This window comes from Camelus bactrianus, chromosome 13 (assembly GCF_048773025.1).
Source record: "Camelus bactrianus isolate YW-2024 breed Bactrian camel chromosome 13, ASM4877302v1, whole genome shotgun sequence".
Classification (NCBI taxonomy): Eukaryota; Metazoa; Chordata; class Mammalia; order Artiodactyla; family Camelidae; genus Camelus; species Camelus bactrianus.
Window position 1 is genome coordinate 64706480 of NC_133551.1, and position 22140 is coordinate 64728619.

Sequence of the window (22140 nt, forward strand, 5' to 3'; positions counted from 1 at the left end):
TTCACATGAGAGATTCCTTGCTTTCAGGGAGAAGAAAGGGGGCAGTCAGAGTGCATCCCTCTTGCTTTGGACATTTCTTAAGTAACTTTAATTCAAAATAATCAATATGCCATTGAGGCACATTTTTGGGGTGGCCTACTCTGGACCCCAACAGAGGCAAAAATGAAAACAGGGAGACCAGTTAGGAGACTTCTGTAATAATTCAGGTGAGAGGCCAGGGTGGTAACCGTAACTGCAGTGGCTGCATTCTGTATATATTTGAAGGCACCATTGACTGGATTTGTCAAAGGCCTGCATGAGGATGTAAGAGAAAGAGAAGTTAAAGCTGCCTCTAAGATTTCTAGAAAGATGGAGTTGCCACCTGCTGAGGTGGGAAAGATGACAGAAGGCTGTTTTGGGGTGACTGGAAGTAGAGTAAGAATATGTTTTGTCACAACATTGTAAAATGACTATAACTCAATTTTTTAAAAAAGAATGTTTGGGCCCTGTAAAGGGCAAAATACCTACAGAACATTAGAGATGCCAGGTGAGCAGTAGGATACACAAGTTTGGCATTTTGGGAGTAAGGTCATGTCTGGAGATATGGAATTTGGGAAGTCATTAACGCACACTGGTATTTAAAGCTAAGGGAGATCAGATCACCCAGGAAGTAAATGCAGTTAGAGAAGAGGTCCAAGGACAACCCTGGGCCACTCAAGTTTACAGGTTAGAGAGAAAGCAAAGGATACTGAAACAAGATGGCCAATGGGTGATGGGAAAACCAGGAGAGTGGTGTCCTACAAGTTAAGAGAAGAAAGTGTTCCCAAGAGAAGAGAGTGAAGAGCTAGGCCAAATGCGGTGGATAGGCCAAGTAAAACAGAGTTTAAGTTTACCACTGGATTTAACAGTGTGGAGGCCTTTGGTGACTTTCATATGGGTGGTTTGGGGGTGACAGAGGCCAGAGCTTGATTTACAATGAGTTTAAGGGGGACAGGAAAAAGGGAACTGGAGAAGAATATAGACCACTCTTTGCAGGATTTTTGCAACAAGGAAGAGCAGAGCAGTGGGATGGTAGTTGGCAGGGATGTGGGAGTCAAGAGAGGGTGTGTTAAACCTGGAAGAAATTACAGCATATTTGAATACTGATGAGAATCATCCAGTAGAGACTGAGAAATCCATGATGCAGAAGCAATATATCCTGTAAGATTCAGACTCAGGTCTGCTTTCCTTACATGAATTTCCCTGATATAATTTAAATGCACCGTAATAAAAAGTGAAATTGAAGGAGGATTAATAAAATGGCCACAGTTAGGCTAACAGATTGCTTATTCTTATGCTTGCCCTTAAAATGGTCAACTGACCTGACTGACCAGTTGCTACTCACAGTTTCAGGCCCACTGTTAAAACTAAAGCTATTGATCTTACTGTTTCTACTTTATTCCAGTAATTGAAAGTAATAATCAAGCTTGGTCTCTGAGTCCTTCTCCAAGGAGAAGGTTACAAGACTGTAACCTTACAAAATAGCCTGAATTGCCAAGAAGACCACACCTTGAGTACTTATGAGATAAAGAGATCTAACTGCTGGCCTCTACAGAATTGGTTGCCTGGAGGCATCATGATGCCATTCTGTCTTCTGAAGAGAAAATGATTCTGTTGCTTGTTATAGATGCTTTATTGTTTGAGCTATGGTTATGTAACCACCCCACCCCATTGCCAAGGTGGATTCACAGTTTTGAAGGCACTAGCCTGCTGTGAGTTCCCTTTGCCCAGCAAAGCAATAAAATTGCCTCTTTTCTTCTAAGCTCCAAGACCTTGTCTCTGGGTTATTTGGTTCATCAGGGACGGGGGCCGATCTTTCTCCAACAAAATCATCACCTTACTGCTAAACCTTCTCCTTCTGTACCTTTTATCTCACTTGGTAGAAACTTGATATGTTTAACTACCAAAGCTAGAAAACTGGTATATAGCAGTGAAGCACGGTGAATAATATTCACAATTTCAACATGTGCTAAGTGAGGGAATGAATGACACAGGGAGCTGTAAGTACCTAAGAAAGGGCTAGACTGGAAGGTAAACAGACTTTGATTAGAGCAACTTATCATCAAGTTTAGCAATTCCCAGTCCTAAATATCTTTCAAGTCTGTCTCCTCATTCCATATTTATTACACTACCCCAGTTCAGGCCTGCATTATCTCTGGCCTGTATTACTTCTATAGTAACACACTGCCTCTGACCTTGACCTAGACTGAGGGAGCTATACCAAATGCAAATCTCCATAATATTGCTCACCAGCTTTAGACTTTTTCAATGAGTTCCTCAGATAAAGGCAAAGTCTTGGCCTGCCTCGCAAGCCTTATGTCTCACCTCCCCATCTCAGAATTTGTGACATCACAGTAAGAAGTTTCTCCCTTCTATGCCTCTGTTCCTTGCAATACCCTTTGTCTGGAATGGTGCTTTCCTCTAACATGGGTAAGTTTTATTAAGGGTGGGTTTAGGAGTTACCCCTCCTTTGGGAAGAATTTTCTCAAGTACTCAAAACCTTCCAAGGCTAGGAAGGGAACTTTGAGTTTTTGCCAGTCTCCCCTCACCCATCCCCAAGGGCAGGGCCACGTTTTATTTTCACCGTGCCTTCAGCGAACGATTGTCTAATGAATAGCACACATTAAGCTTCCAGTCCAAGCTTACCCAGTTGGTAAACTGCGGAGTCAAAAATTAGTGTTTAGACCTCCCCGCCCTGTAATAGGGCTCTTATTCAAATTACAAAGTCTTCAAAATCCTGACTCAAGCAATGCCCTTTACACTTTGCAAAACATTCTGATAAGCTACTCTTTAGGTCCTGAGGCAGGGATTGCGAAAAAGGAAATGTTTTCAAACTCTGGAGCTAGAAAAGGCCTTGACTAAAGAAAGAAGAAATCAGTAAATGGAGATAATAGTAGTGAGGAAGGCTCGCCAGCTGCAAGGATGACCTTTACGGTCAGAGAAACCCTGCCCAGGCACTCTGGTACGCCCCAGCACAATCCAAGGCACAGCCAGCCCACCACTTCGAAGACTACAAATCCCAGCATGCCTCGCATCCAGTGAGTGGCAGCTGGCATTGCATGCCGGGACACGTAGTCCAGTTCTAGCTCAGGAAAAAACACAGAACGTCCCGTGACGTCAGGAGGGCTCGGGAAGAGTCGGAACCGGTCCAGGCTCATGTTAAACCTTATTCCAGGGAGTTGGCGTGGTTTCTTTGGTGACCCAAGTTTCAGGTCCCACCCTACAATCCAACGGACCTATGGTGTGCGTTGAGTAGCCTCTCGCGTGAATCCTTCACGGTTAAAGGGAAAGTACCAGAAGCCAAGAGTAAGCAGCCTTCGGGCCTCGAGGCGCCGGCTTGTAAGAGTAGTGGCTCAGAACGTTACCCTGGACAGGGACTGAGACGTTGCTTCCCCAGCAGCGCCGGTGAGGACTTGACAAGAGTCTCCAACCGCGGATTGCCCTACCTCCGCCGTCGGGCAGAGGCGCGGGAGGCGCAAAGGTTGCCGGGAACGCGCATGCGTCCACCGCGGCCGGGAGTACACCTCCAACGTCTGCGGGCGCGGGGGGTGTCGGGTGTCCGCGGTGGCGCTTTGCGGCCGGTCGTGCGGGTCGGGCGCGGGCGGGCGCGGCGGCAGTGGCGCGCACAGGTGATTGACTGGCCAGCTGGCTGAGGGAGCGCCTGGTCCTCTTCGCTGGCAGGTGGCGGAGCCCACTTGGGCGGCGGTGGAGGCGACGGCGGCGGCAGCGGCGGCCAGGCTCAGGAGGCATTCCTCGGGCCAAGGCCATGGCCCCGCGGCTACAGCTAGAGAAGGCGGCCTGGCGCTGGGCGGAGACGGTGAGGCCCGAGGAGGTGTCGCAGGAGCACATCGAGACCGCCTACCGCATCTGGCTGGAGCCCTGCATCCGTGGCGTGTGCAGGTGAGGCCCGCGCACCGGGCCTCGTGCCCCTCTCGCGTCGGACCTTGGAAAACAGGGCCGGGGGCCGAGGGTCTGGTTGCGGGAAGGAAGAAGGCAGCGGGTTGCGTGCTTCTAGCAGGCGTGGAGAGAACAAGGTGGGGGCTTCCAGCTTTCTGGTGTCTGGGCGACCTGGGAACGCAGTCTTCCAGGGCTCTGCACGGAGGTGATGCTGTTGAAAGCCCTTTAGAAAAGGTTCTGGGTTCTTATCTAGAAGATGGCGGTGGAGATGGTTGAAAGCAGGAGCTGAAAGCTTAGCAAACGTTGGTGGTTGGTATATTTTGGCCGAGGCTCGGGTTTTGGTTTGTAAAACGGGAACTTCTTCGAAGTGAGCTTCATCACTGTGTATCTTGTATTGATGTTGACGCCGAAGGCTTCATCAGTATTTTTGGGTAGGGCTTTAGAAAAACATATGGTTGGCCTGCGTCATCGGTACCCTTCATCCCCAGTTGACCTCCCCTCTCTCGATAATCAAGTAATTTTTAGCCTTTTTTTTTTGGTGTTGTGGGGGTGGGGGTTGTTCTGACTCAAAACCAGTATACTGAGTACGAATGTGTGGATGCTGTTCTTCACTTCTTAGCCCTAGAACCTTGCTTTTATTTTTAGACGGAATCCTTAGCTGTTGTCCACCTTTCAACGCGGGAACTATAGTTTTTGTTCCGGAATGTTGCTGAATTGACTTGGCCAAGCCGGGCATGCTCAGTAGCCTTCTTTTGGCAAGCGTTTAGTAAAGACATTATGGAGTTTTTAACATTCCGCGGCAGGATCTGGAAGGAATGGAAGTCAAGGTTTAAGCTTTGGAGCTTTGGGAGAAGTGAAACAAGTTAGAGAGCTTCCATAAAGCAGATGAATAATTCCAAGCTCTGGGCGTCTGGCTCACAAGGAGGGCAAATCTAACTCCTAACAATCAGTACTGGAATGACAAGTCCGTGTATAATAGAATTAAGCTTCAGTCAATTTCTCCACAGTTAGGTTCCAGAGTAATTAAAAAATACAAACTCTTTCACTGTAATAGTTCTCATTTTGACGGAAGTAAAGGAGTAGAAATTGGCTGAGGTCACTGTAAGAGGAATGTCATAGAGGTGAGTTTTAAGCTGCAATTACAGGGTTCATATCCAGTTTTTTTTTTAAACGACTTTGAGATATAATTCACAATATGAGTCACCCATTTAAAATGTTCAATACAGTGTTTTTTTGTTTATATATTTACAGGGATGTTCAGCTATCACCATAATCTGACTTTAGAACATTTCAGCCCCCCGAAAGAAGCCCAGTCAGTACCCATTAGCTTGGCAACCAGTCCTTCCACCCTGGACCACCCCCCCTTACCCCACAAGCTCTAGGCAACCACTGATCTACTTTCTGTCTCTGACTTTGCTTATTCTCGACATTTCATGTAAATGGAATCATAGAATATGTGGACTTTTGTGACTGGCTTCTTTGACTTGCATAATGTTTGAAGGATCATACTTTAATTTAAAAATTGTGCAAACATTTTTTTAAAATGCACAATGAAGTTTACCATTTTAAAGTATAAAATTCACTGGCATTAAACACCTTTACAGTGTTGAACATCACTGTTATCTAGTTCCAGAACTTCTTCCATCACCCTAAAAAGAAATTCCATATCCATAACCACTAATCTTTTTGTCTCTATAGATTTCTTTTTTTCTGGGTATTTCGTATAAGTGGAATGTCCCTTTTTTGTCTGGGACTTAGCACTTAGGGTACTATTTTCAAGGGTCATCCATGTTATAGCATGTATCAGTACTTTATTCCTTTTTATAACTGAATAATACTCCATTTGTGGATATACCAGGTTTTATCTATTCATCAGTTGATGGATTTAAAATGATAGATTTAAAAATCCCCCTCCCCCTGCTTTATTGAGGTATAATTGACAGATACAGTTGTATATATTTAAAGTGTACAACATAATGATTTGATAAACACCATGGAATGAATACCAAGAACAAGGTGTTTAACACATCCATTGCTTCACATAGTTAAGTTGATAGACATTTTGGTTATTTCCATTTTCTGGCTGTTGTGAATAGTGTTGCTGTGAACATTGCTTTACAAGTATTTGTTAGAATACCTATTTTTAGTTCCCTGGGGTATATACCTAGGGGTGGAATTGCTGGGTCATGTGATAACTGTTTAACACTGAGGAACTGACAGTTTCCAAAGTGGCTGCACTACTTTATATACTCACAATGTATGAGTATATCAGTTTCTCATCACACAGTTTTTATCTTTTCTGGCAGGGGGTGTAATTATGTTATTATTTTCTTAATGAAAGTACTGAGGATTGAACCCAGGACCTCATGAATGCTAGGCATGTACTCTACTACTAAGCTATATACCCTCCGCACCCTCCTTTTTTTTTTTTTTTTCTTAAGCCATCCCAGTGGGTGTGAAGTATCTCACTGTGGTTTTGATTTGCATTTCCCTGTTGACTAAAATGTTAAGCATCTTTTCATGTGCTTATTGGCCATTTGTGTATCTTTAGAGAGATGTCTGTTCACATCCTTTGCCCATTTTAAAATTGGATTGCCTTTTTATTATTGAGTTGTAAGAGTTCTTTATATATTCTGGATACAAGTCCCATATATCTGCAAGTATTTTCTCTAATTCTATGGGTGTCTTTTCTCTTTCTTGATGGCATGATTCGCAGCAAAAAAACGTTTAGTTTTGATGTACAGTAGTCGTATTTACCTTTTGGTCACTTGTGCTTTTGAAATCATGCCTAATCTGAGGTCCAAGCAATTTTTATTTAAATAACAGAAAGGCTTTTCCTACACACATAACTCTTTCCTTTAAGCATTCTTTCTTAGCAACAGGAGATTAAAGAATTAAATAAACATATCATCAATATCTTTTAAAAAATTCTTTATACAACAGATTGTTGTGAGATGCCAGAGCTGAAGAAGTGTTTAGCCATATTCAAAGACTAGATGACTCAGGGTTATTATTTACATTTCTGAAACTGCTTAGTACAGTCACAGCATGAAAGCAAGAATCCTGTATCCAAAGAATTCTGCACATGTTATATGTCTTAATTCTTAAAGCCACACTAATTTGCTAACTGTGAGGATCATAGTCAAGTAAGTTTCTTGCAGTGAAATTGTTGGGTAAGGGATGTGCAGTTTTCATTTTGATCTATATTGCTGAGTTGCCCATAAGAGTGATAGTTTCACTTTATATTTTTACTGCCAGTGTGTAAGAATGTCTCTTTGCCTTATACCATCATCATCAACACAATATGTTAATTACACTTTTTGATCAGATAAGTGGAAGAATGGTGTCATGTTAATTTCTTTTTGTAACAGTTAAGATTTTGATACGAATTTTCAAAGTCTGGACTTATACTTCTTGTTGTGTATAGGAGTATGTCTGTTTTGTTCTTATTAAAGAAACTGTACGTGACTATTATATTAAAACATTATGGAAATGTAATACAGTCTAGAAAGTCAACGTTATGCCCGTTTAAAAAAACACTTCATGGGGGAGGGTGTAGCTCAAGTGGTAGAGTGTATACTTAGCATGCACAAGGTCCTGAGTTCAATCCCCAGTACCTCCTCTAAAAATAAATAAATAGACCTAATTACCCCCCCACTAAAAATTAAAATAAAATAAAATAAAGAAAAGAAATCTTTAAAAACAGTAGAAAATAAAAAAACACTTCAATGGCTTCTCATAGCTCTAGTTCAGAACTGTTAATGAGGACTGCTGGGCCTCACTCTTAAGTTTCTCTCTGTTGAGCTTTTCCTCTTGCTGGTGATCCAATGAAACCTTTCAGTTGGTTCATGTTTTCTCTCACTTTCACATTATTGGTCCCATTAACTTTGCTAACTTTCCCTGACCCTCAGACTAAGTTAGGGGTACATTATTTTGGATTTTTTAAAATCTTAATTGTGGCAAGTTTTAAACACATACAGAAGTGGAGTGGATGGTACAGTGAACCCCCATGTACTATGCGGCTTTAACAGTTAACACGAGACAACCACTTGTTTTATTCTCATTGCGTGCTGTACTTTTACTACTTACACAACTTTAATCTAAAAATTACCAGTTTAATGCATGTTATTGGTTTAGTAAGTGTTTTGTGTTCTATGAAAACTGGGTCTTTGTCTGTTTTTGTTCATAGTTTATCTTTCTACTATCTTAGCACACTAACACTTAGAGAATTAGTCCGTAAGCAAGTTTTTAGTGAAAGTGAGAACCCCTCCTTAATCTCAGACTCACAGATAACCAATGTTAAGGTAGTATAACTACTTGACTTTTTAAAAAAGTTTCTTTCTGTGTATCCGTTAAATTCAGCAAATATTTGAGTGCCTGTTATGTGCCTTGCAGAAATAACTTTTTTTTTTTTTTGGCAGGAGAGGGAGGTAAATACGTTTATTTATTTTTGTTTTTTTAATAGAGGTACTGGGGATTGAACCCAGGACCTCGTGCTTGCTAAGCATGCGCTCTACCACTTGAGCTATTCCCTCCCTGCCAAGGAATAATTATTCTTTTATTTAACAAATATTTTCGGCATTTGCTGTGGGCTTGGTGGTAGTCTAGGTTGGCTCTGGGATAAAGCCCTAGAAGTTAAAGTTCCTTCCTTCATTTGTCATTTTAGAGGTCAGAAAGAAATAAACACTATAATTGTTATTTTACAGAAAAGAGTAGGGATATCACACCGTTACTTTTTTTTTTTTTTGCAGGTTTTTATTTGATACTTTTTTCTGTATTAGTGCATATAGATTTGCCTTATTTTTAATAGCAATGTGCTATTTCATTGTGTAGAGGTAAATGTATTATAATTTAATCAGTTATCTGTGATGGATCTTTGTGTTTCCAGTCTTTGATACTACAGACAGTGCTGCTGTGAACCTCCCCATACATGTATCTTGGTAGAGTCAGCGTTCCCACTTAGGTTGCAAGGTGAGGAATTGCTGAGGTTAAGGGCATGAAGACTATTTAAATTTTGGTAGATGGTAAATTTCCTACCATTTAACACTGCCACTTTTATTCACCCTATTTCCCACCCCAGACATTCCTATTTCAAACGCTAGTTTGATTAGTGAAAAACAGTACCTTATTTTTATTTGCCTTTTTTTGCTAGTGGCTTTTAGTGGTTTTTTTTTTTATATTTCTCCTGTGAATTGTGTATTCTGGATTGTTGATCATTTTCTTTCTGTTTTTCAGGAGCTTATTAAGTATTTATTTGTGTGTGTGTGTGTGTCGGGGGGTAATCAGGTTTGTTTACTTATTTATTTTAATGACAGTACTGGGGTTTGAACCCAGGACCTCGTGCATGCTAGGCACGTACTCTACCACTGAGCTATTCCCTCTCCCTAGAGCTTAAGTATTTCTGTTGAAGATATTTTTACCAATTTTTTTTTACTTTGGTGGTTTTTCCCTCTTTTTGTGTATTAAAACTCATGATATTTTTGTGGTCAGGTTTACCAGTACTTTTTTTCTTTACGATTTCTGGCTTTCCCAATTCCAAGATATAGAAGTATTCACTCATGTTTTGTTATAGTACTGATGGTTTCAGTTTATGCATTTTAATCTTTGTCCTTTTAGAATTATATTTGATTTAGACAGTAAGGTAGGGATCCATCTTTTATTTTGCTTTTTACCAAATGGCCACTCAGTTTTCTTAAGCCGTTTATTGAATAATCTGGTCTTTCCCTCCTCCACTAGTTAAAAAGCCACCTTTATTATATGACAAATTCTTACATGTATTTGAATTTATTTCCCAGCTCTTTTCTTCCATTGATCCAGTATCTCTGTACTAGGACTACAGTTCTAATTACTTGCTAATTAAAAAAAAAATTTTTTTTAAATTTTTTTGGGGTGGGAGGTAATTAGGTTCACTTATTTATTTTTAGAGGAGCTCCTGGGGATTGAACTCAAGACTGTGTGTGCCAAGCATGCACTTTACTACTTGAGCTATATCAATCCCCACCACTTGCTAATATTTTTAAAATATCTGATAAGGCAAGACTCTTCTTAAATTCCTCTTGAGGATTTTTCTAATATTGTTATTTAATTAAAATTTATTTTTTATATACAGAAAGTACACGAATCATAAAATTTACACTGGATGAATTATCACACAGGGAACAACGTATCCTATATCTGCCACCAAGATTGAAACAATGCTAGCATTCCAGAACACCCCCATGTCCTATTTTCTGCCTCCTACTGGTGACTCCTATTTCCTTCCTCAAAAGTACCCACTATTCTTAGTTTGAACACCACAGATTACTTAGCCTATTTTAAACTTTGTATACAATTAATTATACATTGTAGTTCCTTCCCTGTCTGGCTAGTTTTGCTCAGCATTGTGAGCTTCATCCACATTGTGAGTAGCAGCAGTATTTTAGTGCTGTGAAGAATTCCATTGTGTTATTTTATACTTTATCTCTTCTACTGGTGATGGTCATCTAGAATTTTTCCAGAATTTGACTATTATGAATAAAGCTGCAGTGAACATTCTTGTATGTATCTCTTGGAGGTGTATACACACACGTTTTTGATAGGAGAGGAATTGCTGGGTCACAAGTGTTTATTTAACTTTATTTAATAGTGCCAGACCATTTTCCTAAATGATTGTAGCACATTCTGCTCTCATGAGCAGTCTCTGAGAGTTTATTTGCTGCATATCCTCACCAACAGTTGGTATAGTCATTTTAATTTTAGCCATTGTGATACAGGTGTGTCATGGTATCTACCATGGTCTTAATTTGCATTTCTCCAGTGACCAAAGAAAGTGACCTGTTTCATATTTGACTATTTGCATATCCTCTAGTGAGATGACTATATGAAATCTCTTGCCCAGGTTTTTTATTTGGTTATCTTGATTTGTAGGAGATCTTTATTTTTTGTTACAGATGGTTTTATTGAATATATGTATTGCAAGTATCTTCTACTCTTGTCTTTTCACTCTTAATAGCATCTTTTGATGAACAGAAGTTCTATTTTCAGTGTAGTCTGTACTATATATTTTTCTTTATGGCTGTTGCTTTTTGGTGTGTGTATCTTGTTTAAGAAATCTTTACTTTTCCTAAGGTCCTAAAGATATTGTCCTATTGTCTTCTACAAGTTGTATTGTTTTTTCTTTCATAGTTAGACCTACAATCTACTTGGAATCGATTATTTATTGACAATTGAAAGTAAGGGCATCAAAGAATTTAAAGGTTTCCTGTTCCCTGTGACCTTAGCAAAGTAGAAAGGTTGAATGACTAATGTAAACATCTCCGCTAGAAAAGGTAACAGCTCTAAGTAAAAGGGACATATGTAGGGAAACAAACACAACATTAACCAAAGTATAATTTATCTTCTGCAAATCCTCCACACCTAATTTATTTCCTTTGGCTTCTGAGGTTATTGTTAAGAAAAAGCTAGCCTTATATTTGGGGCAGTCTAAATAAAGAAATGGAGTAGAAGAAAAGCCTCATGTGATCTAGCAATTCTGGAGTTTTCTGTGTAATGTTTATGAAAAATTCCTTTAATTTTTTTTAGTGAAATGAACTGAAGTTTAGGTTCCAGGACGGCACATAGTATGTTTTTCTTGTGGTTTTATGTATCTGATGTTTTCACCAATTGTACTACAGTCTGAGAAGCTGGGATAAGCTCAAATGAGATAATAAGTTAAATTATCTGTGAAGGAGTCTGATCTCACTGCTGACTTGATTAATTCGTTTCAAATAAAAGTCATCCAGAGAACAAGGTTATAATTTAAATAATTCATTTGGATTTTGTTCATAAAAACAACATGTGCATTTTGTATAGGTCTTTTTAAACTTAACATTAAGGATGTTTCCCCGGGAGATTATATAGTTTAAAAAGTAATTTCTAATCATTGCATAATTTTCCATTTTATATACCCTAGAGTATTTAACTACTATTTTTTTAACATTTTTTATTGATTTATAATCATTTTACAATGTTGTGTCAAGTTCCAGTGTTCAGCACAATTTTTCAGTTATTCGTGGACATATACACACTCATTGTCACATTTTTTTCTCTGAGTTATCATAACATTTTGTGTATATTTCCCTGTGCTATACAGTGTAGTCTATTCTACAATTTTGAAATCCCAGTCTATCCCTTCCCACCCTCCACCCCCCTTTAACTACTATTTTGTTGGGCATTTGTCTGCCTTCCTTTTTTCTTCCCCTCTTTCCCCTTTTTCCTCCTCTTCCTCGTCTCTCTCTCTCTTTTTTTTTTTTTTTTTTTTTTTGTTAAGCTCTTAATGTTGTGAGCATCCTTATAAGTAAAAATTGACTACTTTTATGGTTATTTTCTTAGGAAAAATTGTAAAAGTGGCATGGACATTTCATACACATTACTATTACAAGATTTGCTCCCACCCACTCTGCAGTTATATGAACTTCCCTGTCTCCCTCCTTGCCACCACTGAATATTAAGTTTTACAATTGCTGCCAACTTCATAAGTGAATGATGGCATCTTTTGATCCCTAGAGAAGTTGAAAGATTTTTTTCAAGTGTTAGGCCATTATTCCCTGAATTTGTATAAAACCTGAAATGTTTCAAGTCATCCTCCTTGGAGAACTAAGTCCCACTGTAAAGGGAGGGGGGCTACTTTTAAGTTTTAATAGTTAATTAAGCCTATTTAGAGAGGGAAAGACTTTCTTTTTAACTTGCACTCCCCCCAGCACTTTCCTGTTTGGGTGGTATCCTGTTAGAAAGTAGATTCATAATATTTCCAAGTAAGGTTACTTTTTAAATCCTTTTCTGCTTGGCTTGTCCTCCTTTTCCTCATAGAAGCCTCAGTTTCAGGCCAACTAATTTGATATGTTAATTACAAGAGTATTGGATATACTGATCATTTTTACAGTTTTAGAATCCCAATTTTGTAGGGCCTAACTTTGAGGTTTGGAAAAATAAAGGTATTCAAGGTATTCCACTTTCATTAGGTGGCACAGCTTCAAAGGTTGATTGGATTTTTAAGCTTGAAAAAAAAATGCTTTTTTTTTTTTTTTTGGAATACCCAATACAACAGTTAACAAATTACTAATACTTCAGGAAAGCTTCTGTCCATGATGCTTTACATAAGTTTGCTGTTGAATTTTATTGACTTTGCTTTATCAGTTGCTTCTCAAAACTTTTTTGCCCAGGATTTCTCTGTATGTGGCAGAGGAGTCCTAGAGAGTGTGGGCATATGTGCTAAGGAACCTGTTTGTGGTTTTGCTTTTATTTTTGCTTTTATCTTATATGTCTAGTATCTGAGCTGTTGATATAATAATGCTAAGAGGAAACACTAAGTTCTTCAGTGACTAGAATCTAGAGTTTAGATTATGTTGTGTTTCAGGAAAATACGTGCTTTAGTCATTTAGGTATACAAGTTTCCTTTTCAATAAAAATTTGAAGTAAAATAATTAGCTAATAGTCTCATTAAGTTTAAATATGAAAGCGACTTAAAAAGTACACATTGAGAACTCTCATTCCTACATCTGTCCCCATCATCCCATTCTTTCAGATCCTCTGTAAGAAACAACTTTTATTTTCTGATTATTCTTTCAGTGTTTATGCAAATATAAGGAAACACAAACATTTTCTTCTCCCTTTTCTTACACAGTTGTAGCATACTACATACACTGTTCTATACCTGTAGACATGTCTCTATCAGTACCTAACAGCTTCCTTGGTTTTTTTTTTTTTTTTAAGAAATTAAGGCTTTAAACAATTGAGGTAAAATTATATATGGTGAAATGTTCATTCAGGTTTTTAAAAAATATAATTTTAGAGCAGTTTTTGATTCACAGCAAAATTGAGCAGGAGATAGATATTTCACAAGTTCTCTCTGCCCCTGCACAAGCATAGCCTCCCCCAACATCAACACCCCTTGCCAGAGTGTTACATTTATTACCAATTGATGGAGCTACATTGAAACATTATTATCACCCAAAATTGACAGTTTACACTAGGGTTTACTCTTGGGTGTTACATATTCCGTGGGTTTGGGCATTACAGTATTCTACAATATAGTTTCATTGACTAAAATCCTCTGTGTCCTGTCTATTTATCCCTCCCTCCCCTGGCAACTACTGATCTTTATATTGTCGCCATTGTTTTGCTTTTTCCAGAATGTAACATAGGTAGAATCACACAGTATGTAGCCTTTTCAGATTGACCTTCACTTAGTAATATGCATTTAAGCATCCTTCATGTTTTTTCATGGCTTGATAGCTCATTTCTTTTTAGCACCCAATAACATTTCATTGTTTGGATGTACCACAATTGCTTTATCCATTCACTTAAGGACATCTTGGTTGCTTCCAAATTTTGGCATTTATGTGTAGAGTTGCTTTATAAACATCAGTGTGCAGGGTTTTGTGTGGACATGTTTTCAGCTCCTTTGGATAAATACCTGGGAGTGTTTTTGCTGGATTGTATGGTAAGAGTATGCTTAGTTTTATAAAAAAAAAAAAAAAAACAAACACACAAAAAAACCCGGCCAAACTGTCTTCCAAAAGTGGCTGTACCATTTTGTATTCCTAGCAGCACTGAAGGAGAGTTCCTGTAGTGCCACATTAGCATTGGGCCTTTTCAGTGTCCTGGATTTTGGCCAGGCTGATAAGGTGTGTAGCGGTGTCTCATTGTCTTTAATTTGCATTCCTCTGAGGACAGGATGTGGAACATCTTTTTGTATGCTTATTTGCTATCTGTGTATGTCTTTGGTGAGGTGTCTTTTAAGGTCTTTGGCCTTTTTCCTTTTTTGTTTTTTCTTTTTTTAAAATTTAATTTAATTTTTTGGAGGGCGAGATAATTAGGTTTATTTATTTATTTAATTCTGATGGAGGTACCAGGGATTAAACCAGGATCTCGTGCATGCTAAGCACACACTCTACCACTGAGCTATATCCTTTCCCCTGGCTTTTTACTTTTTTTTAAAATTTAAGCATAGTTGATTTATAATGTTGTGTTAGTTTCTGGTATACAGCATCATGATTCAGTTATGTACACACCCTATATATATATATTATTTTTCATATTTTCCATTGTAGGTTACTACAAGATATTGAATATAGTTCCCTGTGCTATACAGTAGGACCTTGTTGTTTATCTTTTGTTTGTTTGTTTGTTTGTCTGTTTTATATATAATAGTATCTGCAAATCCCAGACTCAGCATTTATCCCCTTTCCTTTCCACCCTGGTAACCATAAGTTTGTTTTCTATGTCTGTGAGTCTGTTTCTGTTTTGTAAATAAGTTCATTTGTGTCATTTTTTTTTTAGATTCCACATGAAAGTGATATCATATGGTATTTGTATTTCTCTTTTTGGCTTACTTCACTTAGTATGATAATCTCTAGGTCTGTCTGTGTTGCTGCAAATGGCATTTCATTTTTATGGCTGAGTAGTATTCTGTTTTACACACACACACACACAACACACACACACACACACACACACCTTTATCCATTCATCTATTGATGGACATTAATTTGCTTCCATGTCTTGGCTACTGTAAATAGTGCTGCTGTGAACATTGGGGTGCATGTATCTTTTTAAATTATAGTTTTCTCCAGATATATGCCCAGGAGTGGGATTGCTGGATCATACATGATAAATCTATCTTTGGCCTTTTTTTTTTTTTTTTAAATTTAACGGAGATTGTGGGGGTGAACCCAGGACCTCATGTGTACTAAGCTTGCACTCTACCACTGAGCTATACCCTCCCACCTCTTTGGCCTATTTTTAAATCAGGTTTTTATTTTTGAGTTGGAAGAGTTCTTTTTATATTTTGAGTAACAGATATATTACTCAAGCATAATATGCTACTTTTACAGGTATGTCTTTTGTAAATATTTCCCCCTAGTCTGTAACTTGTCTTTTGCCTGGTAGAAGTTTTTAATTTTAATGAAGACCAGCTTATCAATTCTTTCTCCATTGGATTGTACCTTTAGTGTTGTATCTAAAAAGTCATCCCCAAGCCTAAGGTTGTCTAGATTTTTCTCCTATGTTATCTTCTAGGAGTTTTAGAGTTTTGTCTTTTACATTTAGTTCATGATCCATTTTGAGTTAATTTTTGTGAAGGTAGTTCATTGAGTTTTGATATATCCCCTAATCAAGATAAAGAACATTTCCATCACCCCAGAAAGTTCCTTCATACCCTCTTTCCAAGTAGTTCTTCATCTCCCTGAAGGTAATTATTCTGATTTCTTTCTACATGGATTTCCCAGTTCTTGAACTTGATATTACGGACTCTGAGAGCAGTTACTCTTTTGTGTCTGGATTCTTTTTTTGATTAACATTATGTTTTTGAGAATCATCCATGTTCAATACGTCAGGTTTTTTGTTTGTGTTTTTGTTTTGGTGGGGGCAAGTTCTATGGTATGATTTTTTCGTACTTTATTCCATTAATGGGCATTTGAATCATTTATAGGTTTTGACTGTTGTAAATAGATGCTGCTGTAAACTTTCATGTGCAGTCTTTAGATACTTGTATCCATTTCTCTTGGGTCCTCATTAGGTGCACAGTTACAGTGTATACTGTTGTATGGATTAACCTTGGTTTATTTAACTAGTTCCCTATAAATGGACTTTGGGCTTTTTTCAGTCATGCTGTTACTGAGGTGCTTCAATAAATAACTTTCACTTTAAATTGTTTTGCACGCATACAGAGAAATCTGTAGAATAAATACCTATGTGGAATTGCAGGGCGTCAAGGGTAAATGCATTAGTAATTTTTCCTAGAAAATGGAAATTATCCTCTATGGAGATCATTCCATTTTTTAGCTTCACTATCAACGTATGAGAGACTGCCTGTTCTGTTTCCCCATGGGCTTGTCAGACTTTCTGGATTTGGGCTAATATGATAGACTAGACAAGATGTATTAGAGAAAATGGGCTAGGTTATGCTGTGGGAACAGATAACTCCTGAATCTCGATGCCTAAAACAACAAAGGTTTATATCTGGCCCAAGCTACAGAAAGGCATAAACTGGGGGCAGAGTGAGTGGAGATGGGGGAGGCTGGCTTATCCGGGTCACTTGGGTACCTGATGTAGGAGCCACCGTTTGAAACACTGTCAGTTCTGTTCTTCTGGAAGGTTTCAGTGCTAGTAGTTAAATGCTTGCCTTGACATTGCATGTGTCATTTCTGCTCACAATTCATTGGCCAGAGCCTGTTTCACGGTTCTACTGATCCAGTATCTAGGAGGAGAAGAGAGGAATACTTGGCATACTGCAATGTTGGTTGTCACACAAGCTATCTGTTTACAAAATGAAACTATTCCTTTTTTTTTCTTTTTTTCTTTTTTTAGTAATTAGGTTTTTATTTATTTATTTTTAATGGAAGTACTGGGGATTGAACCCAGGACCCTGTGCATGCCAAGCATGCGCTCCACCACTGAGCTATACCTCCCCCTCAATGAAACTATTCTTATGACAGTGACTGAGAGCATCTTTTCATGCATAGGGGCCATTTTTATTTCTCTTTGAACAGCCTGTTGTCATATCCTTTACCCATTTTTATATTGGGTTATTCTTATCAATTTGTAGGAGTTCTTTATATATTAAGAAATTAGTTCTGTGACATGAGTTGTAAAAATTTTTTTAGTTAGATCATTGTCTTTCGTTTTTGTTTTTTTTGGATCATTGTTTTTTGACTTTGCTTATGGATTTGTTTGCCACACAGAAAGTTTTTATGAGATTGAATTAATGGATCTTTTATGGGTTATGAGTTTTGAATCATAGGAGGGCCTTTCTCATACCAATGTTATAAAAAAATTTGCTGATGTTTTCTTGTGTTGTTATGGTTTCAATTAATGTTTAAATACATTTGGAATTTGTACTGATGTATACTGTGAAATGAATCCAACTTTATCTTTCTTCCAGGTAGCTGCCTGGTTGTCTCCACCACTATTTATTAAAAGTTGTATCTTTACTCCATGGTTTGGATACCTTCGTCGCATACTAAATTGCTATATATATTTGGGTCTGTTTCTGAACTTTTTATTGTGTTACATTATTTAATCTTGGGGACTTTATGATTCAATATCTTATAGTGCTTAATCCCTCCTGATTATTATTTTAGGAGTTTTTAAAATTTTTTGTTCTATTCCATTATGTATCTGCTTCATTTAATAAAAATTTTCTCCTAATTTTTGTGTAAAACTTACGATCCATAAAGATTTAACATGTTTACCTCATGGCTGGGAATATTGGAGTTTGAGAAGTATGTCATGAAGTGTTTTGGGTTTTTTTCCCTCCTGTTTGTTTTGATTTTGTTTTTTTTGACATGCAGGACTGAGCAACTTCAGTTGTTTGGTTTTTTTCTCAAATTGAAATCATTATTGTAGAAGGAGGAGGGCCCTCTAGGGGTTTGGTAGTCTGCCCTATGGTAACCTTTGAAATTCTGCTTGGGCACTGAGCTGTATTTTCTACTAGAGGATTTACTCACATTGTTTTAACAGTTAATTTACTTTTGGGAGTTTTTTGGTTTTTTTTAACCTGCTTTGAAAAATTGAAAACTTTGGATGAAAGTGCCTATTTTAATACCATCAAATGTTTCATGGCAGCTTGAATCTTAGAAGGATGAAAGAGAGAAGGCTTTTTGGTGAAAGATGGTCTTCCAGCCTTGGAACTCTTTCTAAAAGAAGAAGAGCAGCCATAGAGCCAGTAAACCTGCTTCAGGATGGTAGCTACACATTATGAAAGATGCTCAGCCAGGATTCTGTTGCTTAACCTGTCTTGTTTGCTGTGTTTATTTTCTCTTGAATTCTTTTGGTCAGAATTCAAATTTTCAAATGAAGTCAGGTTGTTAGGCAAATGAACATTTTACTAATTTTTAGATGCGTATATTCTCAAAACATTCATTACTAGTGATTCCCATCCTTCTTTTAAAAAATACTTTAAATGAAACCACATACATAAAACCTGATTTTTCTCTCACTCCCCACAAAAATGACTGATAACAGGTACTGTTGATTTGAACTCTTAGATCTATTTTACATTTCAGGCACTCATTTCTCATCTCTTATAATTAACAGCATTCATGTTAAATGTCTCTGTTTAACTGCCCCTCCCCCATTTATACTTTGAAAATTTCCCATTAAAAAAAACTTAGAAACTTGAAACTTATTAAAAACAGGAGGAGCATTATAATTACAAGAACGACATTGATTGAGAAAGCAAAACTTGTGGAATCTTCAGATAATTCCGATAATGCACCTTGGTTGAGAAGCATAATGAGACGCTCTTTCTAAGATGCAAATCCAGTTATTTTTCTTCTTAAAATCATGTGTTGGCTCCTCGCTGCTTATGGAATGAAGTCCTAGCTCTCTAGTATTTGAGATCTTCTGTGATCTGGTCTAGCCCCAGGCTTCTCTGCAGCCTCATTGGCCTTCCCACCTCCCTCTCCCCAAAGCCTGTGTCTGTGCTGAGCTGCATAAGTAGGAAGACTTCCTTAGGGAGCCATGTGAGCCTTCATTGGTTTTCCCCTAGCTTGCTTCTCTAGCCTCTCTTTATAAGCTTTCCTAGGCCTGGAATGCTCTTTAATTCTCTGCCCGCATCTAGTGAATTCCTGTGTGCCCTTGGAGACTCAGCTTGGCAACACTTCCCTCCTATGAGATTTCTGGTGCAGCATCCTGTGCTTAATGCCACCAAAGCACTTAGTTCTCTGAAGTTGTCCTTTCACCTGGCTGTCACCTCCTGGGTTGTGAGCCCTTCTTTGATGCTTGGGACCTTGTCTTTTATTTCGATATCCTCAGGTCTTGTAATTCCTATCTGAGCATCTTGGCTTGACAGAATGTGTGAACCTGTAGCATCTAGTTGCTTTTATAAGATGATATGTTTTGGTTACACATCATTGTTTACTTGCACTCATTTGCAATGTGGCACACCTTGTGCTGGCTTGTGCTGGCAACATTTATTAGTTGCTGTTTGAAACTGTCCCTGCAGCAGCACTCTGACTGATCACAATCACTGGCTCTTTAACCCAGCATCACTTCCACCCTTGTTTTCATCATCTTCTGTTCTTTCTAGACGCTGTCCAAGCAGAATGGTCTTACTGCCTCATGAACTCAAGTTTCTGTAAATGTGAGTTTCCAAGGTGATCCAAGTTAAGAAAGAAAAACAGAAAATTTTAATGTTCACCTAACCCATCCCCTTTGTTTTTTTAATACATGAAGAAATGGAGACCTCTTTTTCTGTGACCCAAATAATGGAGGAGGGTTTGTTTTGTTTTCTTTCAACCAGTGCATAGGACAGGGAGGTGCCCAGGAATGTTGAGTTGGAAAGGGCTTGAAGTTAGACAGTGACTGCTGTATGTAGCTCCTCACCTTCTCCACCTGGCAAAGGACAAGGAGCCTGGGAGCCTTTTGAATTTCTCTTTACTTTTGACATCTGATAAGAGACCAGTTTGTGATTATGAAATAAAATGATAGAGAGACAAGAATATCCTTAATCAGAGGGGACTAGTTTGGAAGGGAATACCTAAACTAAGTTAATGGGTCTAATAATCCTAAGCAGTTGTCATTCTGATAGAGTGATTGACATTTGGAGTTACAGAGATGATTTGAAGTTTTCAAGGACAATTCAGACAATAAATGGTTTATTACTGAAACCACTTCAGTAATATTTGGTTAACTTTTTCTCTCTTTCCATATATATATATTCACATACACATATACAAACATACACATGCATACACAAATCACTTTTCAGAAGTCTGTTGGCTGCATTCGGCAAAGCCTTAGTATAGTCTAGGATCTTCACCAGAAGCAGGAAAAGTTAGCATGCCATCCTTCATTGATTCCTACCTAGGCTGTTTTGTGTGAAATGATGTCCTAAGGGCAAGAAACTAAAAGGTGTTGAGGAAGAAATTTTAACTCTTTAAATGACCACTCAGAGAGTTGAGATCTCCATCCCTTCTCACGTTCAAATAATGAATTTTCTCTGAACTACATAGCAACTATGAAATCATTGATTATAAATTTCCATCCACTGTGCTGGAAGGCATACTCCTAAATGAGGAGATCTGTCAAAACAAGAGCTAAAACTACCACTTTTCCCTATGGCCAGTATGGGAGGAACTTAAGTCATTTGCGCCCCAAGATACCTAGCCTACTGTTTTTCCACTCCCCAGTTTTTTGTTTGTGAAAAATTGTTTCTTTTCTTTACAATTTCGGGCATCACTGCAGATATCTCCTTTTCTTTCTTGCCTACATCATCTAATCAGTTCTCAAAGTCCTATTGATTTCATCTCATTGATGTGCTTGAATTCACCTTTCTTCCATTGCATCACCATTGAATGAATAGGTTTAGGACTGCATCTCTCCCTAGGGAAATTGTTGTGTCTCAGGTGTTGTTCAGCTTTGGTCTGTCATTTACATCACTCCCAAAGTGTTCCCTGTCCTAAAATCACAGCAAATAATGTCACAGCTGCCTAGTATGTCGTATTAAACATTTTGGGAATCTATCCCCTGACTACCAATTTGGCCACTTGGTGTCTTATAATAGTCCTAGGAAAAAAGTACCCACTGGGGTTCTTCATCATTTTGTTTCATTGCTATAGTGTCATTGCATATTCTGTGGACATGTGCCCAGAAGTAGAAGTATTGAAACCAAGTGTTGGTGTTATTTAACATTTCGAGACACACTCAAGTTTTTCCAGAAGAGTTGTGTTTATTTACTTCTCTTTGGCAATGAATAGACAGTTACTGTCACTTTTACCGCGGTTCATCAACAGAAAAGTTTCTGCTGATTCCATAAGTGAATACATCTTTCATGGCCTCTTTTAAATTTACATTTCTCTGGAGCTGATGAGGGGCAAAGCTGTTTTTAAGAATTAGGAGATCTGTCAGAGACTGAAGTAGATTGTTGGCTCTTGGAGTGTTAATGAAAGCTTTATTTGGTTAGTCCATATTTGTTAGTTGAGGCTCTTAGATACAAGTGAAAGAAACTTGAAACTAACATACTCATAAGGGAAATACCTCAGGTAACAAAGCTAGGGAGGTATTTTTTAATTTAAGGAAGATTTGGACAAATAAAGCATGAATAGGGCAGGGAAACAATTGGGATAAGGAGTGATTCTTGAACCTCTTCCAGCTCTGTTTCTCATACAAATCAGTATGTTGATTTCTTTCTTAAGGCTGAGACAGCTAAGCTTCCCAAGCTCCACGCTATTCAGAAGGGTCTGCCACTGAAGAAAGATTGTCATT

The 22140-nt window shown here is 38.2% G+C and overlaps 1 protein-coding gene across 5 annotated transcripts in view; it reads left to right on the plus strand.

Annotated features, from left to right (window-relative positions):
* The first annotated feature begins 3539 nt into the window (after nucleotides 1–3539).
* The window catches only part of USP48 (ubiquitin specific peptidase 48), a 73706-nt gene continuing 55105 nt past the window's right edge, over nucleotides 3540–22140 (plus strand). For 4 of the 5 annotated variants that reach the window (XM_010957410.3, XM_045518449.2, XM_045518448.2 and 1 more), the window contains exon 1: nucleotides 3543–3918. In XM_010957410.3, coding sequence (XP_010955712.2) covers nucleotides 3785–3918 — 134 coding nt within the window. In that variant the 5' untranslated portion in view covers nucleotides 3543–3784. Of the gene's footprint in view, nucleotides 3919–22140 lie in introns of all 5 variants that reach the window. The other variant, XR_012511408.1, reaches the window with a different exon arrangement.